This window comes from Balaenoptera borealis (genome assembly GCF_965194805.1).
Source record: "Balaenoptera borealis genome assembly, chromosome: 12".
In the NCBI taxonomy this organism is placed as follows: Eukaryota; Metazoa; Chordata; class Mammalia; order Artiodactyla; family Balaenopteridae; genus Balaenoptera; species Balaenoptera borealis.
In genome coordinates, this window is record NC_138869.1 from 73,972,115 (window position 1) to 73,986,612 (window position 14,498).

Here is a 14,498-nt window from a genome sequence, read left to right on the forward strand (position 1 = left end):
TCCTTAAAGATGAACTACAATTTACTGATCCCTCTGTATAACATCAAGTAATACACAGTCTGTCCTCATGCAACTAGGTTTCCTTAACAGGAATCACTCTTATGCAGTTGGTTAGAGGGAGCTGAGGTCAGTGTCATACAGCAGACTCATGTGTTGACATAGGATTTTTTTCCTAGTAAATTCAAGTTTTGCATCACCAAGAAAAGGTCGTTAAACACAAAACTAGCAGAGCTGAGCCCAGCAGCGGGGGGGGGGGGCGGGGGGGAAGCTCAGGACGGAACACAGCCCTCTCCCCACACTCCTCCTCCTAGTCTATTGTGGTCAGTGCTCCTTCTTAGAAGGAAGCGCTTCTTCCTTGCTGAGAGGCCCTTCCCATCTTTGTATGTGTTGTTCACGCCTCCATAACTCAGCCCTCAGCCCTTCCTATATGCTCTTCTACCACGATAGCCTAATTTTGGGAAAAAAATGGATGTTTTACATAGTGTTTCCTTATGCATTAGGAATTTAACATGTCTTTTTAATTTATATCATTATTTTTATTAGCATTACAATTGGTTTTGTTAGAGTACTAGTTATAAAATTGCATGGGTTTTGAGAGGTCTTCCCAGTCTTAATTTTTCTACAATCCCTGCTAGTTTTTTATCATGCAATTTTGCATTTATTCCGTTATAGCAGAGGCACCAGTACTTAAGCCAGTTTTTAAATTCCTTACTCACAGCTTTCTTTTTTCCAGGATAAATTACTCTAAACGTTGTAGTCTCTCACAGGAACTACTATTCATTCCTTTACAGATGCGTCTTGTTTCAAGCCACAGATCAATATCTGAAAGGTTTGCAGTGAATATGATTGTTGTCGGCCCAACATTTCTTCCTTTGGAGAAAGATATCTCTTTAATTCCCTAAAAATCGTGTTCAGCTTGTGTGGAGCAGATGGGCTAAGCCCCGAGGAGTGGGCACAGGATCTAGGACCAGTCAGTCAGAGTGTTTCATTCCCCTGGATGCAGGGACTGCTTCAGAGATGGGTGTACGACCTCAGCCAGGCCAGTCATTCCTCCCTCCAGGGACTTTTGCCAACACTGTTGGAAAAGACCCTGTTTACTGGGATTATGAATTCTATAGACCACGTAAGCCTAGAGCTTTCAGAGGCACCTTCCCACTAAATGCGGAGAGGCTATCAGAGAACCTAGTCGAGTAGCACTGAGAGATGGGAGGAGGGGAGAGAGAGAGAGGAGAGGGAGGGGGAGGATGAGGAGGGGAGAGGTTGCATGTGAAGCCAACTGTATTCCTTGGATTTCCTGGTTACATGAGACAATAAATTTCCTTTGATGCTTACAGCCAAACATCCTGGCCAATACAAGCTGAATACAGATTAATTAAATTTGTTTGATAAGAGTAATTAGAAAAATCGAACTAAATACTCTAACAGGCAAGCAGAGCTTATTATTTAAAATAAACTTGGTGGATTACTTAATAAAGCCAAAAAATCTACCTCATAACTTTTTCATCATGACTTTAGCAGCTTTTCTCTGAACCATCTCTCTTCCTGTAGAGAGGCAGAGCTCCCGAGGAAACACAGCGCACCTGGAAATGCTGGGCAGAGCGAAAGGGGGACGTCTCGACTTTCGTATTTCTTACTTTTGAGAACATAGTATTTTTTCACTTTATGGTGACATATTTTTATTTTGTGGTCCCTGATGATTTCTATGCCTGCCCTTAATCAGGCTTTCTCTAGTCCAATTTATTGGTGCTGGTTTTGGTACTTAAGCATAAGCACTTCATTACACCCATTCCTACTAAACCTCATCTAAGTTTATGCTTTGAATTCTCTCATGTTTTCTGAAGCATCAGTAAACCCACTGAGCTGGAACTGTGTAGAGCCTGAAAATACAACCCCTCTATTCTATTTTCTAAACCACTGAAAATGATAGTTGAAATGTGGGACACTGAATACTATCAGGGACGCTGCAAGCCCGCAGTGTACCTTTCTGCAAATTGGAAAAAGGCGCCTCTTCCCAGGGCAGATACAACTGTGGGCCAGTGCACATGGGATGGAGAGCAAGGGTAGGCTGGGTGTCAGACCCCACTCACGCCTGCAACTGAGCCCCATTGGGCAAAAGGTGACCTATCTTTAATCATGTTACAAAGATCCTTTTCATCTTCTTGGGCTATGTGTGCATGAGCTAGGGTCTAGTGTGAGCCTTTTGTTGGGCACATCAGATAAAGGGCAGAGATTCAGGAAAACTGAGTAACGGCTTAGTGAAATGTTAAACTCAGAAAAAAACTTCAGAGTCAGATATATCTGAATTTATGGGGATAGTATACTGTATTTAAAAGTTTTGGAGTTGGACAGAAATGGACTTTGACTCCAGCTTGGCCATTTAGTAGGCCACCTCCCTGAAACTCCGTTTTTAAAAAATCTGCAAAATAATGATAATATTATATTTCATAGAATCTAGACTACATCAATTGTAAGACCCTGTCTCATTACAGAGGTTTTTAAAATGAAAAAATGGCCAAGTGGATGGTCAAATGTTTCCTGACTTCAGAGGTGTTAAGGCTGTAAAAATTGTGTATTGTGTATTTTAGACATATGGTAATATCCACTTTATAGGTAATGACTCTTCTCTGTGAGGCTTAAATTAGATAACGCGCTTGTCAATTTCTTGACACGGCCCAGAGTCAGTGCTCAATGAAGCTGCTGGGGGTGTGATGGTTATTCGGAGTTGGTGACAAATGGTAACAAAACGATGGACTTGATAGAGGTCTTCACAGCCTAGCAAGACAATCTGGATATAGTCTTTCCTTTAGGCCAGGGTGAGATACTAGAAGCCAATATGCACGAGGTAGGTCTAGAAGTAAACCTCAGTGGAAGATGAAAGTACAGAAAATGCACAACGGAAAATAGTCCTATGTATTCTGCTGATGGAGACCCAGATCTGAGTAATGATTTTCCCAAATCCCAAATGTTCAGGAGAAACATTTTTAAAAAGGGTACTGTTCAAATGGTGGGTTGGGGGTCCTTCTTTGAATGTGGAGTAGGAGAAAGAAAACTTCCAGAGGGCTTCCCTGGTGGCACAGTGGTTGAGAGTCTGCCTGCCAATGCAGGGGACACGGGTTCGAGCCCTGGTCTGGGAAGATCCCACATGCCACGGAGCAGCTAGGCCCGTGAGCCACAGCTACTGAGCCTGCGTGTCTGGAGCTTGTGCCCCGCAACAAGAGAGGCCGCGATAGTGAGAGGCCCGCGCACCGCGATGAAGAGTGGCCCCCGCTTGCCGCAACTAGAGAAAGTCCTTGCACAGAAACGAAGACCCAACACAGCCAAAAATTAAGAAATAAATAAATAATAATAATAAAAAAGAAAACTTCCAGAATGTTCCGTTAGCTTTTCTAGCGTTTCCTGCTCTCTGACGGCTACTTCTATTACATTGCCTGAGATTTCTGAAGTGATCACTGATTGGCTCCCCGGTGAAAACCTTTCTGTGCAGCGACCTGTGATGGGCATTTTCCTTTAGGCCTGGAGGGGTCTGTGGAGGGCGAAGAGGTGCCCAGACGTGTCAGTCAGACTCTTTCACCTGCCTCCACAGCAGCTGGTTCCTGGACTGGTCGAGGGTGGGCCTCAAGCCAAAGAACAGCCATTCATTGTCCTTTGTTGCCAAAGACAATTCTGCCAGGGGTAGCTCACTGATACAGAAAAACCAACGCCAGGATTTTAATAAGTGAAAAATGGCCTGGTTTATGCCGCTGCTTTGGAAGCCGTCTATTTCTTTCGCTACAGTTTGGGCTTTAATGGCATTTTTAGAGATATGATGAATGGAGGTGGGTATACATGAATGTGTTCAAAACACAGCCCCATGTGATGGAAAGCAGCCTAAATGCTATTGTGTATGGGACAGGCAAATGCAATGAAAATGGCTCTCCTTTTTGAAACAAAGAAAGACACTGTTATTTTTTGGGGAGATCCTAAGTTGGTTATTTCTTCCATTTCTGATTTCAACTTGTTTCAACATCAGGACTGATGTAAATGGTGTACAGAGAAGGACAAAAAAGGAGTTTGTGGCAAGAGTTTAATCTACCTAGTTTGGGTTGGCTTGTTATAAGAAAAGGAAATAATATGGAAGTTTCGGTTGACTGATTATGCCATGTAAAAATTAGATATTATGTGGTCACTCCTGAATGAATAGCCTTTAGGGATTTTTAAGAATGAAATTCAAGTGGCAGCTCGAGATCACGATGTCAGAGAAAAAGCAAATTGCCTGAGAAGAGACAGTGGCAACCTGAACTCTAAGCGTGTGGGCTGGCTGATGTGCAGATCACAAGCACAGCTTCCATTTCCGCTCGGCAGGCCAATTACATGTGCACCCCCCAGCATCTCACTCCTGCCCCGGGGCCCAGAGGCAGGATGTGGCTCAGTTTGGGAGGGGAGCTGAGTCATCATCCCACGCAAGTCATGGTACATCTGTGCCACGCTCCCACCTCCTGACTCTTAGATTAATTAAAGGACTTGTAGGGGAATGGAAATTCCACTTGATTTAATTTCCCCCTAGGAAAAATGCACTCAGTAATGTCATAAATCTCTTGAAACCAGTTTCCTTCAAGGTTGCCTTGGAAATTTTAAATATGTGTACAAGTTCCACCTTGTACTTCCTTAATCTTAACCTTGTGTCTGAGATGCAGTGGTGGAGGGGCTACTCCCTGTGGTCAAGCACTGTGAGGGGCTTGTTGAGTAATGGGGCTGAGTCTCAGCGATCCACTGACCTGGGCCCTCCTTGGATCAAGAGCACAGTTGAAAGATGCTTGGCCAGGAGATGGGTCTTAGTCTACTATTTGCATAGAATGAAGTAAGAGTAACACTGGTTTTATTAGCACCACTGAACTAGCAGCCACTTTCTCGTTAGCAATAAATGTTTGAATTTTAACACTGGTATGAGCCCTACTTATTATTATCTAGAAAACAGAAAAGTCTACTTGCCCAGGGCTTCTTCTAGTATATCTGGACTCTTTGTGTGTAAATTACAGACACCTTCTCTGGAAGATCAATTACATCCCTCAGACCCCGGGCCCCTGCCTCTTGGGCAGCTTGTAGGGCAGTCTCCAATTTGCCTAATCTCAAGAATATGGCAAACTGGATTCATCAATGTATGTTTTCGCACCAAAATTATGGTGAACTTAGAATTATTTGTGACAACAACTCATTGTATTCAGAGAGAAACACTAAGTGTATTAGTATAGGCCACTGGTGCCTTCCATAATTAGCATAGTTCATTAGTGTTGGAACAGTTTCATTTTGGTTTAGAGAGTTAGATATTTTTCAGGAGCAAAACTTTATTATCACTTTCTGGGCAGAAACTGTTTATAAAAGGTCCTTCCTTCTTGTCTCCCCAGGGATGCAAACAGACCGTTAGGAACTTCCAGTCAGACAATTCTGACAAGCCGGCTCTGGATCCACTTAAGCCTGCTTCCCCTTCCCTCGCTATTGGTTTGGGTCACTGACCCCTTTGAGAATCAGATAAACTATGGATATTATCTCTAGAAAAGTGCTCCTGACCCCCAATTTTTTTTTCATGCAGTATTAGGAGTTTTGAGAATTCACGCCAAGAAAGGAGTTTTACATAGGATTTTAAGAGAGACCAATTACACTGAAGTAGTTATCAAAATTTAAAAAAATTTTGTGATATAGAAATATCTATGTGCTTTTATATAAATGCATTAAATAACAAGATCTGGGGCTTCCCTGGTGGCGCAGTGGTTGAGAATCTGCCTGTCAATGCAGGGGACACGGGTTCGAGCCCTGGTCCGGGAAGATCCCACATGCCGCGGAGCAGCTGGGCCCGTGAGCCACAATTACTGAGCCTGCGCGTTTGGAGCCTGTGCTCCGCAACAGGAGAGGCCGCGATAGTGAGAGGCCTGCGCACTGCGATGAAGAGTGGCCCCCGCTTGCCGCAACTAGAGAGAGCCCTCGCACAGAAATGAAGACCCAACACAGCCATAAATAAATAAATAAATAAATAAAATTAAAAAAAAGAAATAACAAGATCTACTGGTGAGTCTAATAACTCCTGTAATTTTGAAGTACTGATGAGTATAAAAGATATTTTATGATGTCTTGCTAACTGTGCTGTGAAATGAAAATGTCTGTGATTTCCGCTGTGACAGGTGCTGCTACTTCTACTGTGGCCTGCTGCCGACATTCATCATTGGAGGGAGTGCTAAACTGCAGTTAGAGGTTAGTGAAAATAAAGATGCATTTTTCCTCCATCCAAGATCCTCGACCTTAAGTCAAGAATCTCTGAGACTCTGGAGATTCTTGGCCTGGTACTGGGCATGGCTCAGGGCTTGGCGGCCTCAACTCTTTCCGCTCAGGCCACAGAAGAGAACGTGGGGCTCCCTGTTTCCCTAACTGAAGTGACCTGAGGCTATTGTGAGCTTCCATATTCTGTAGGAAAAGCCAAAAGGCACATTCATAGTGGCTTCCGTCCTGTCCTCACTTACGAGAGGAGAAAGGTGAGGACAAGGGGGACACAGGGAGTCAGCTGTGACCAGGTAACTCCTGCTTTCCCTAGCACAGAGACGAAGCCACAGGGAAGTTGCAGCTTCATGAAGCTGCCCCAGCCTGGGAGATGGGTCACCGTGTGTCTTCTAGCCTGGTGTGAAAGAAGCATTTTCCTCTCACTTTGACAAAGATCTGAGGCATACTATTTTCGAGTTTGCCTGTTGCCTTAAGCTCACGGGTCCAGGGATGCTCACTTAAGTGGGGGAGCCCGGCTGGGCAGCCTGTGCCCTGGGAAGGCACAGTGACTCACTCTGTCCTCTCATCCTCCAGGCGGCTTACTGAAATGGTGCTGAAAATTGCGCACCTGGGCCAAAAACAATAAGTATAAGCTCTGGGAGGTGTAAAAGTGTTCCATGGCACTTGAAAATGAGAAATGTCACTATAATTGTACAGTTATGACCGGTTGGGCTATTGCTGGAAAACACCAGGAAAAGCAAAACTTTCTCATTAGGATGCTAGAGCTCAAGGCTGTGTGAGGACGAAAAGTTCAAGTTCTAGACAAAAGAAAGTGCTTTCCCTGATGGATGGTAGGAGAGATGACAAACTTCCAAGGAGAGGTGCTCTCAAAGCGGCTTCCTTGGCAGGGACCTCTTGAAACTCATCCTCACAGCTATTTGGAAGCACATCATGACCTGATTTTCACCAGGAAAATGGCCTGTGAAAGAGGCTCACAGAATATCATCTGCTTACCAATTTTACTTCTTGCTTCATTTATACTTTCTCCCAGGGCCTTTGCTTCGGAAAATCTGGAGGAAAAAAAAAAAGAAATGAGAGCTTAACCTTTTCTGTTCATCCCAAATTATGTTTTAAAAATAAGAGCTTTCCGAGAGGTCTCTAAAATATTATAAAGCTTTATCGAAAGACATAAAAGAAAATTTAAATGAATGAAATATATTAGGCTTAAAAGTAGAGATAAAATTTGTATTAATTACTGGTATCGTGAATTTTTACTCCTCTCTCCAGCATAGAACTTCATTCTCATAGTCTCTAATTTATGTAGATTTATCAAATCTACTTTTGATTCCTAGTATTTTATGATACAAGGGAACCAGAGTAAAGCACGGCTGTAAGCCTTCTGTACTGTGTGCTCTATTAATCACAGTGCCAAGATCTTAGAGTCAAAGAATACTTAAAGAACATTTTTTTTTTCTTATCCTTTTTTTTTTCTGACCAGCAAACTATGGCTGGTCATGATGTGGACCCATCCCATCACCAGTTTCTGTAAATCAAGTAGTATGGGACACAACCATACCGATTCGTTTGTTTATTGTCTAAGGCTGCTCTCATGCTGCAAAGGCAGGGTCGAGTGGCTGGGACAGAGACTATAGGGCCTGCAGAGCTGAAAATATTTGCTATCTGGCTTTTTCCAGAAAGAGTTTGCTTACTCCTGTTATATACGATGTTCAATCACATTTTGGAAATATAAAAACAAGAAGAAAAAATCCCTAATTATCCCCTAGCCAGAAATAAGCTCATTTTGAGATCCATCCAGTCTTCTTTCTGGCCAGTTTTTACAGAGTTAAGATCATACCATATATATGATATTTGTGCTTTGGTTTTTTTGTTTTTACTTCGCATTATTAGTCCTTCCCTATGTTATCAGAAACTTCTCCACTATCTTAGATTGCTGCCCACTAGTGCACCAGATGCTGTGTTGAGTTTACTTAATGACTCCTATTTTCTAACAGGTATTCCTGAGATGCCCCCTGAGAGCCCAACCTCGTGCTGGAGAAGTGTAGGAAATGGCCTCTGTAAAAACCATGCCATCCAGGCCCCTATACACCGCAGGCCCTTATGAAATGTCAATGCCCCATCCCCAAATCTTTCTGGATCCCAGTAACTCTCAGATGTCGCATTGTTTCATCCATAAACACTTTAGTCGAGCAGGAGTTTGTTAGAGGAAGTGGGGAGAAGAGGGCATTCCAGGCAGGAGAACAACATAAGCGAAGGCCAGAGTGCCCCGAAGCCTCCAGGCTCGGTGGAAAAGAGGCGTGAATGATGTCACTGCTATTTTCCGAATGTGTCTGCTGGGCCTGAGATTGCAGACAGATGTTTCCAGGCAAGGGGACTAAATTTTCTCTTAGTGTTCGGTTTCTTGGGACTCCACCTCTGCCTCCTTATTAAGCGTGTTCAGGCTCATCACAGATGACATATGTCCTTTCCTCAGCTAGTGCCTGTCACCTTCCAGAGAGAAGTGCAATCCCATTTGATGCCATGAAGACTGAATTCAGCTCAGCAAACATTCATATCATGTGTAGATCACTGTGCTGGGCTCTGTGGGCTCATTCTGGCCTCTGTCCCCTGGGCAGACAGACTCTGAGGTCTGGTCCGGGCCACTCAGATGAGGACTATCTTCATACGAAGTTCTGCCAAGTGCGGGGCTCTAATTGTTTGGTGGTCGCTGCGTCCATCCCCAATACCTAGGATTTCATGGGGTTTGATAGTCCTCCATTGCTCAATGAGTGGCCCCTCTTATTGCCTGTTCCAGAGAGTTCTGGAAGCTTTAGATTCTTGGGAATGAGGAAAACACGAGAGCAGGGCTGCAAAGCTGCTGAAATGCATGTCAATGCTGGAGGAAACCAGAGTAGAGCTGGAGGAGGGAAGATCCTGCAGGCAGAATGGGCCATCTCCGCAGCAGCCCGGCTCAGAGAAGCTCCCACAGGCCTGGAAGGGAGCTCCCCAGCCTGGGCGGTGCCCACGTGTGCCTCGAGGGGGCACGGCGAGGAGCTACTTAGTGCTGCGGTTGACCGTCTCCAAAGAGCCGCCCCACACCGGGGCTGGTGGACACCACCGGGAACCACGAGCTGTTCCATGCTCTCCTCTGAAGCCCAGCGCGAGCTAAAAAGGGCTTTCCCACTGAAGAGGTGCGGGCTGAGGGCCGTCCTGTCTCCGCCAGACCATTTTCCCTTCAGGCTGCAGTTGTCACTGCTCCAGACCACCCCACCCACATGTTTTCCTGATCTCCGGTTGTCAAGACCAACTCTTGCCTAAGGAAGCCTAGCCCTGAGGGGGAAGGAGGGGAGTAAGGGATGGCGGGAGAGATGAGAAAGAAGGTGGCCCCCGCACCTCTGCCCTGTTCCTCCTGGGTCCCTGCACCTCCACACCTCCCAGCCCACGTCTCCCTCAGCCCCGCCCCCTCGCCTTCCTCCCGCCCCAGCCCGCGTTCTGATCTTCCCTCGGGGAGCCTCCGGACTCCTGAGCTTCTAAAAGGGGCACATTGCCATTAGGGATGTGGTCCAGGTGGTTGAACCTGTGCCGACTTTCCCCAGGGGTGCCGCCCTCCTGGACAATATCTGAGGCTGCTGGGAGGAGGCTGGTGCCCGGGAGCCGCTGAGACTCAACCACTACCACCTGTGAGCCCCTGAGGGTCTCCTACTCCCGGTGCCAAAACATTCCTATCGGGGAATCTCCGCGTGGCTCCACCTGAGGAGTGTATGGTGCTGGGGGCAGTTCCGGAGTGGGGCCCGGCAGACTGCTCTGCTCCCCCACCGCCCACGCAGAGAAAGCTCTACCTGGGGGCGAGGCCTGGGTTTGGAAGGGAGAAGGAACGCAGCGCTCTGGCTGTTCCTTCACAAGCCTGGCTCTCCGTGACATCCAGCCCTCACCCACCCAACGGCACCCGCTGTGCGCCAGGCTCTGTCCACAGAGTAGAAACAATTCTCTCCCGTTGGCTTCCATGTTACATCACCCACCTCCGTTTTTTGCCCTCTCTCCCTGGCTGCTGCTTCTCAGTCTCCTGTTCAGGCTTTTCTTCTGCAGCCTGTTCCTTAGATGTTGGTAATGGTCAGGGTTTAGTCTTAGACCCTCTCCTCAAGCCACCTCTTCTCTCTGGGCATTCTGTTCATTCCACTCTAGGCAGTGCCTTCCTCGGTCACCTCTACGGACACCTCCCAGATCTCCCTCTCGGCCCTGCTTTATTTCCTGACCCACTATCCAATTGCCCATTTGATGCCCTGCAGATATTTAAAACCCATGGGATCTAGAGCAGAACTGATGCCCTTCCCTGAAGACCCCTCTGCCTTCCTCCCATCCTTTCTCCTCTCGCTGCACAGCACCCACTCACCCAGGTGCTCATGCCAGTAACCTGCACACCATCCTCTGCCCTGCTCTCCATTAGATCCTTCACTCAGCCCTGGAGTCTTGCCCATTCTATGTCCTCAGTACCTATCCTGACGTCCCACTGAGCTTCACCCTACTCCACCTGCCTTGGGAAGGAGCTGTCGCTCTCCCCCAGACCACTTCAACGACTGCTTGCTCAGCTCCCTGCATTCATGCTGCCTGCCTTTGGGCTATTTCCTACCTTTCAGTCTTTCCTGTCTTCTGGTCTAGGGTGATTAACTTAATATGTTGATTATTCATAGAGTGAACAAACATCCAATTTTCTTCCCCATCAGAGAGAAAGACCGTATGTCTGTATAGTCTGTATCTATGCCCTTTCTTTCCTCTGTTGACTTGTCCCTGACATGGTACTTTGGCTGCCTCTGTTATATTGTGATGAAGATCCACCTTTCATTTCCTTTACACTTTTTAAAAATACCGAAATAGAAAATTTCATCCCATTTCCCCATCAAGATGGCTGCCCTCTTGTCTCCCATTGAGCGGTTCCTTCCCTGACTCTCAGGAAGCCGCTGCTGCATTCACCTACTTCTAGGAAGCAGTTCTCACACAGTTTTCTTGGCTGCTAAGATTTCTCAAAGTCAATTTCAAATTGTCATTCTCAAGCCAAAAAGCAGTGTTTTTGAGTACCATTTCTGTGGCCAGCACTGCTTTAAAAAACTGTGGGAGGCTTAGAAGATTCTAATCTAATCTCTGCTCTCAGAGTTCATAATTCTTGTTCGAGACAAAGTGTAAATACAAAAAACAAATGGCAAAATAATAAAGGTTAAAACTGGAGTCTAATAGGAACCAGGGAACTCCTATTTGTCATGGACGTTATTTCCAGATGGTTCCACGAGATTTCTCGCGACTCTTGGTCCAGTTTTCCCATTGGCGTTAGATTGCTGTTCTATTCTCTATCTGAAGGATCCAACTGAGTGAAGGGGTGCTTTTCTTGGTTTAGTTCACATTATCAACGCCTTCGTTTCCAATTGCAGCTAATCTCCCCATTTATTTATTCTTTTGTTACTTAATGGGACTCAGTGACAGGGGATTCAGTTTGCATGAAAGATCTGCCACAAAAGAAAGTTAGCTGTGTGGTGCCCGGGCACTGGAATTTGCCGAGCATGGGGTTTCCAGCCTCTCTTCATATTATTATATACTATGAGGATGAGTCATGCCTGAAAAATGTAGTGATTTTCAACCGTACTTCTAGCTGAATTGTCTTCTATTGAAAAATCCGGCTTAAGAATTGGCTCACGTGCTCTAGTTCACCGAAGGGTAAATATCCCATTAATGTGCCAACATCTTGTTTCTGTTGTCACAGGCAGGCAGCACAACTTTCCCCAGACTGGGGGCACAGCTGAGATGTGCTAGAAGTTCCCTGTGGGGTAGCAAAGGGTGCCGGCAAGAAGGGGAAGAAATCGCTCCTACTAAGTAACACTTAAGTCTGAGCCATTGATGGTCCCCTCCTGCATCTCTGCATCAGCCTTGCACTCTGAGGGAGCTGAGGGAATTCAAAGGGATCTGGGCCACCAATAGTCCCTATATTTGAGCTTAGAAGCTACTTGCCATTGGCTAACAAGGCTGAGCTGCACCAAGGTTCGTGTGTGGGGTCCTAAATCCCTTTTTCGTGAACTTTTCCAATAGGACGGCTCAACACCTGAGCCATCGGATGGCAGAGTTATTTGACGCGAGAAGCAGGGAATAAAGTGGGAGGCCAGGCCCGTGGGTCTTGGTGGCTGAGGATTATCAGAAAGGTAAGACTTTCTAAGAGGAAGTCTGCTAGAAGTAGGGTTAGGGAACAATAATTTAACGCCGCTCTGAGGAACACCCCTCTGGCACATGTCTGTATTCCCAGGACCGGTCAGTCCTCCCATAGATGGTCCACGTGGTGCTCCTGGTCACTAGAGGGAATGGGAGCAAATCTGTGGAAGGGATCAGGGTTACTGCAGACCGTTTCCTAAAGGGAGGCATGGAAGTCAGGCTTTATTTTGATGTCTGCTATTGGAGCACTGGTTGTAGTTATTTGTTTTCATATAAAAACATTTCTCTTTGTCCTCTGCCATCGCAGTTATGAGCGTGTAATATCTGATAATTGAATACTCTCCATGAATGCAAAAGAGGTTCCAATCTTGAGAAGAGAGTAGGTCATGGCTTCCTCTCCCCAGTACCAAATATTCCTTTAATAATTGGTAACATTGAACAGATGTAGACATTTTAAAAATGTGGGCTGGCCTCCTGACTTTTCATTTGATTTTAAAAGACTGATTTACTGCTGGGAAAACCTCTTCTCAGAGGAGAGCTTTGTGTGAATTTCATTAATTCCTTTGCTTTATGGCCACAAGGAAGATGGGACCACCATTATTACCAGCCCATCCTGTGTGATTTAGATGTATTTGAACCCCAAAGCACATCTGTCCCATGGGCTGTCAGAACTCTACTATTCTACTAGAGTTAAGTGAGCTCTGGTTGGAAGCCCACAACATCCTCATCCCTGCCATCCCCTCAACCCATCCCCTGCTGGAAAAAGACTTAAACTCAAGGGTACAAGCCCGATCCTGGAGCCATGCCAATCTAGAACAAGGAAGACGAAGTATTATGTTCTTCCTAAGCCAGTGGTTCTTCAACCTGAACGTGCAGAGGAGTCGCCTGGTAACTGGTATAACCTGTGGAGTTTTGAGGCTTTCCTGCAGAGGTTCTGGGTCTCAAGGTCTCTGGACAAGGTCTCTGTCTGGCCAGTGGTTTTCAAAATTGGTGGCATGTTGGAATCCTGAAACAAATGGATGCTCAGGCTCTACCTAATTCAGTGAGAATATCTGGGGAGTCAGGCCCAGGCTCTGGTAGCTTTTACAAGCTCCACGGGTCATTTTACCGTGAAGCAAGGGTTACGAGGCGCCATATCGTATAAGCCATGAAGCCTGAGGTGTGGACACAGCTGAGAGCTCCTCAGAAGTCACTGGACGAGGCAGCTGTCATCCAGCTTCATATGCTTGTCTCCAGATGAACAAGGTGCCCTGCTTCAACACGTCCAACTGACTCTGCTGAAAATACATGGCTTGCACCAGGGAGAAGCATTGGAAAGTTTGTGAAACCCCTGGATTCACAGGCTAAAGTTTGTGTGGATGTGCATATTCCATTTCTCTGGGGACAGAGTCTTCAGCTTTCCCTAGATTCACTTTATCTTCTCCCCACCCCCTTGTTTTATTCATCTATCGCTCATATCCCATGTTGGGCTCCCATTCTGCTCCCCTCAGAGGCAGCCATTCTTATGGTCAAAGTAGGTTAAAGTATACTTTTTTGTTCAGCTGTTTCTCTTTGCTTTGTGTGCATCTGTTTATAATTTACATAAATTGTGTGTTCTTACTTAGTGTTGTCCTTGTTGGTATGTGTGCATTAACCCATCTCCCACCTGCCACATCCGACTCCCCAACACGCAGCCTGCAGAGAGCTCCCCAGCATTCTACCTCTTGACTTCCCCAGGGATGACGCCCACAGGTCTCCAATGCTCCTCGGCCACAAACAGAGCTGCTGTAAACATCCTTGTGTATGTCCCCTCCTGAATCCGTGAGAACCTCTCGGGAGATACAGTCGGCCCTCTGGATCCGTGGGCGGAACCTGTGGATTTGGACGCCCGACTGTACTACCCATTTTATATAAGGGACTTGAGCCCGAGCCAATTTTGGTATCTATGGGGGGTCCTGAAACCAATCCCCATAGATACTGAGGCATGATGGCTGTAAACCCAGGAGGGGAACTGCTGGGTCACAGGGGGTGCAGACACCTCTTTGGTTAGGAGGGCTGCACTGCGCCCCAGAGGGCTGCTCCGGCCTTCACTGAATTCCTAAAGTGAT

At 46.3% G+C, this 14,498-nt stretch overlaps 1 protein-coding gene across 2 annotated transcripts in view; it reads right to left on the bottom strand.

Annotated features, from left to right (window-relative positions):
- Positions 1 to 14,498, bottom strand: part of KIF6 (kinesin family member 6) — a 403,702-nt gene that overhangs the window by 73,747 nt on the left and 315,457 nt on the right. For both annotated transcript variants that reach the window (XM_082347818.1, XM_082347819.1), the window contains one exon: positions 7,240 to 7,295. In XM_082347818.1, coding sequence (XP_082203944.1) covers positions 7,240 to 7,295 — 56 coding nt within the window. The remainder of the gene's footprint in view (positions 1 to 7,239; positions 7,296 to 14,498) is intronic.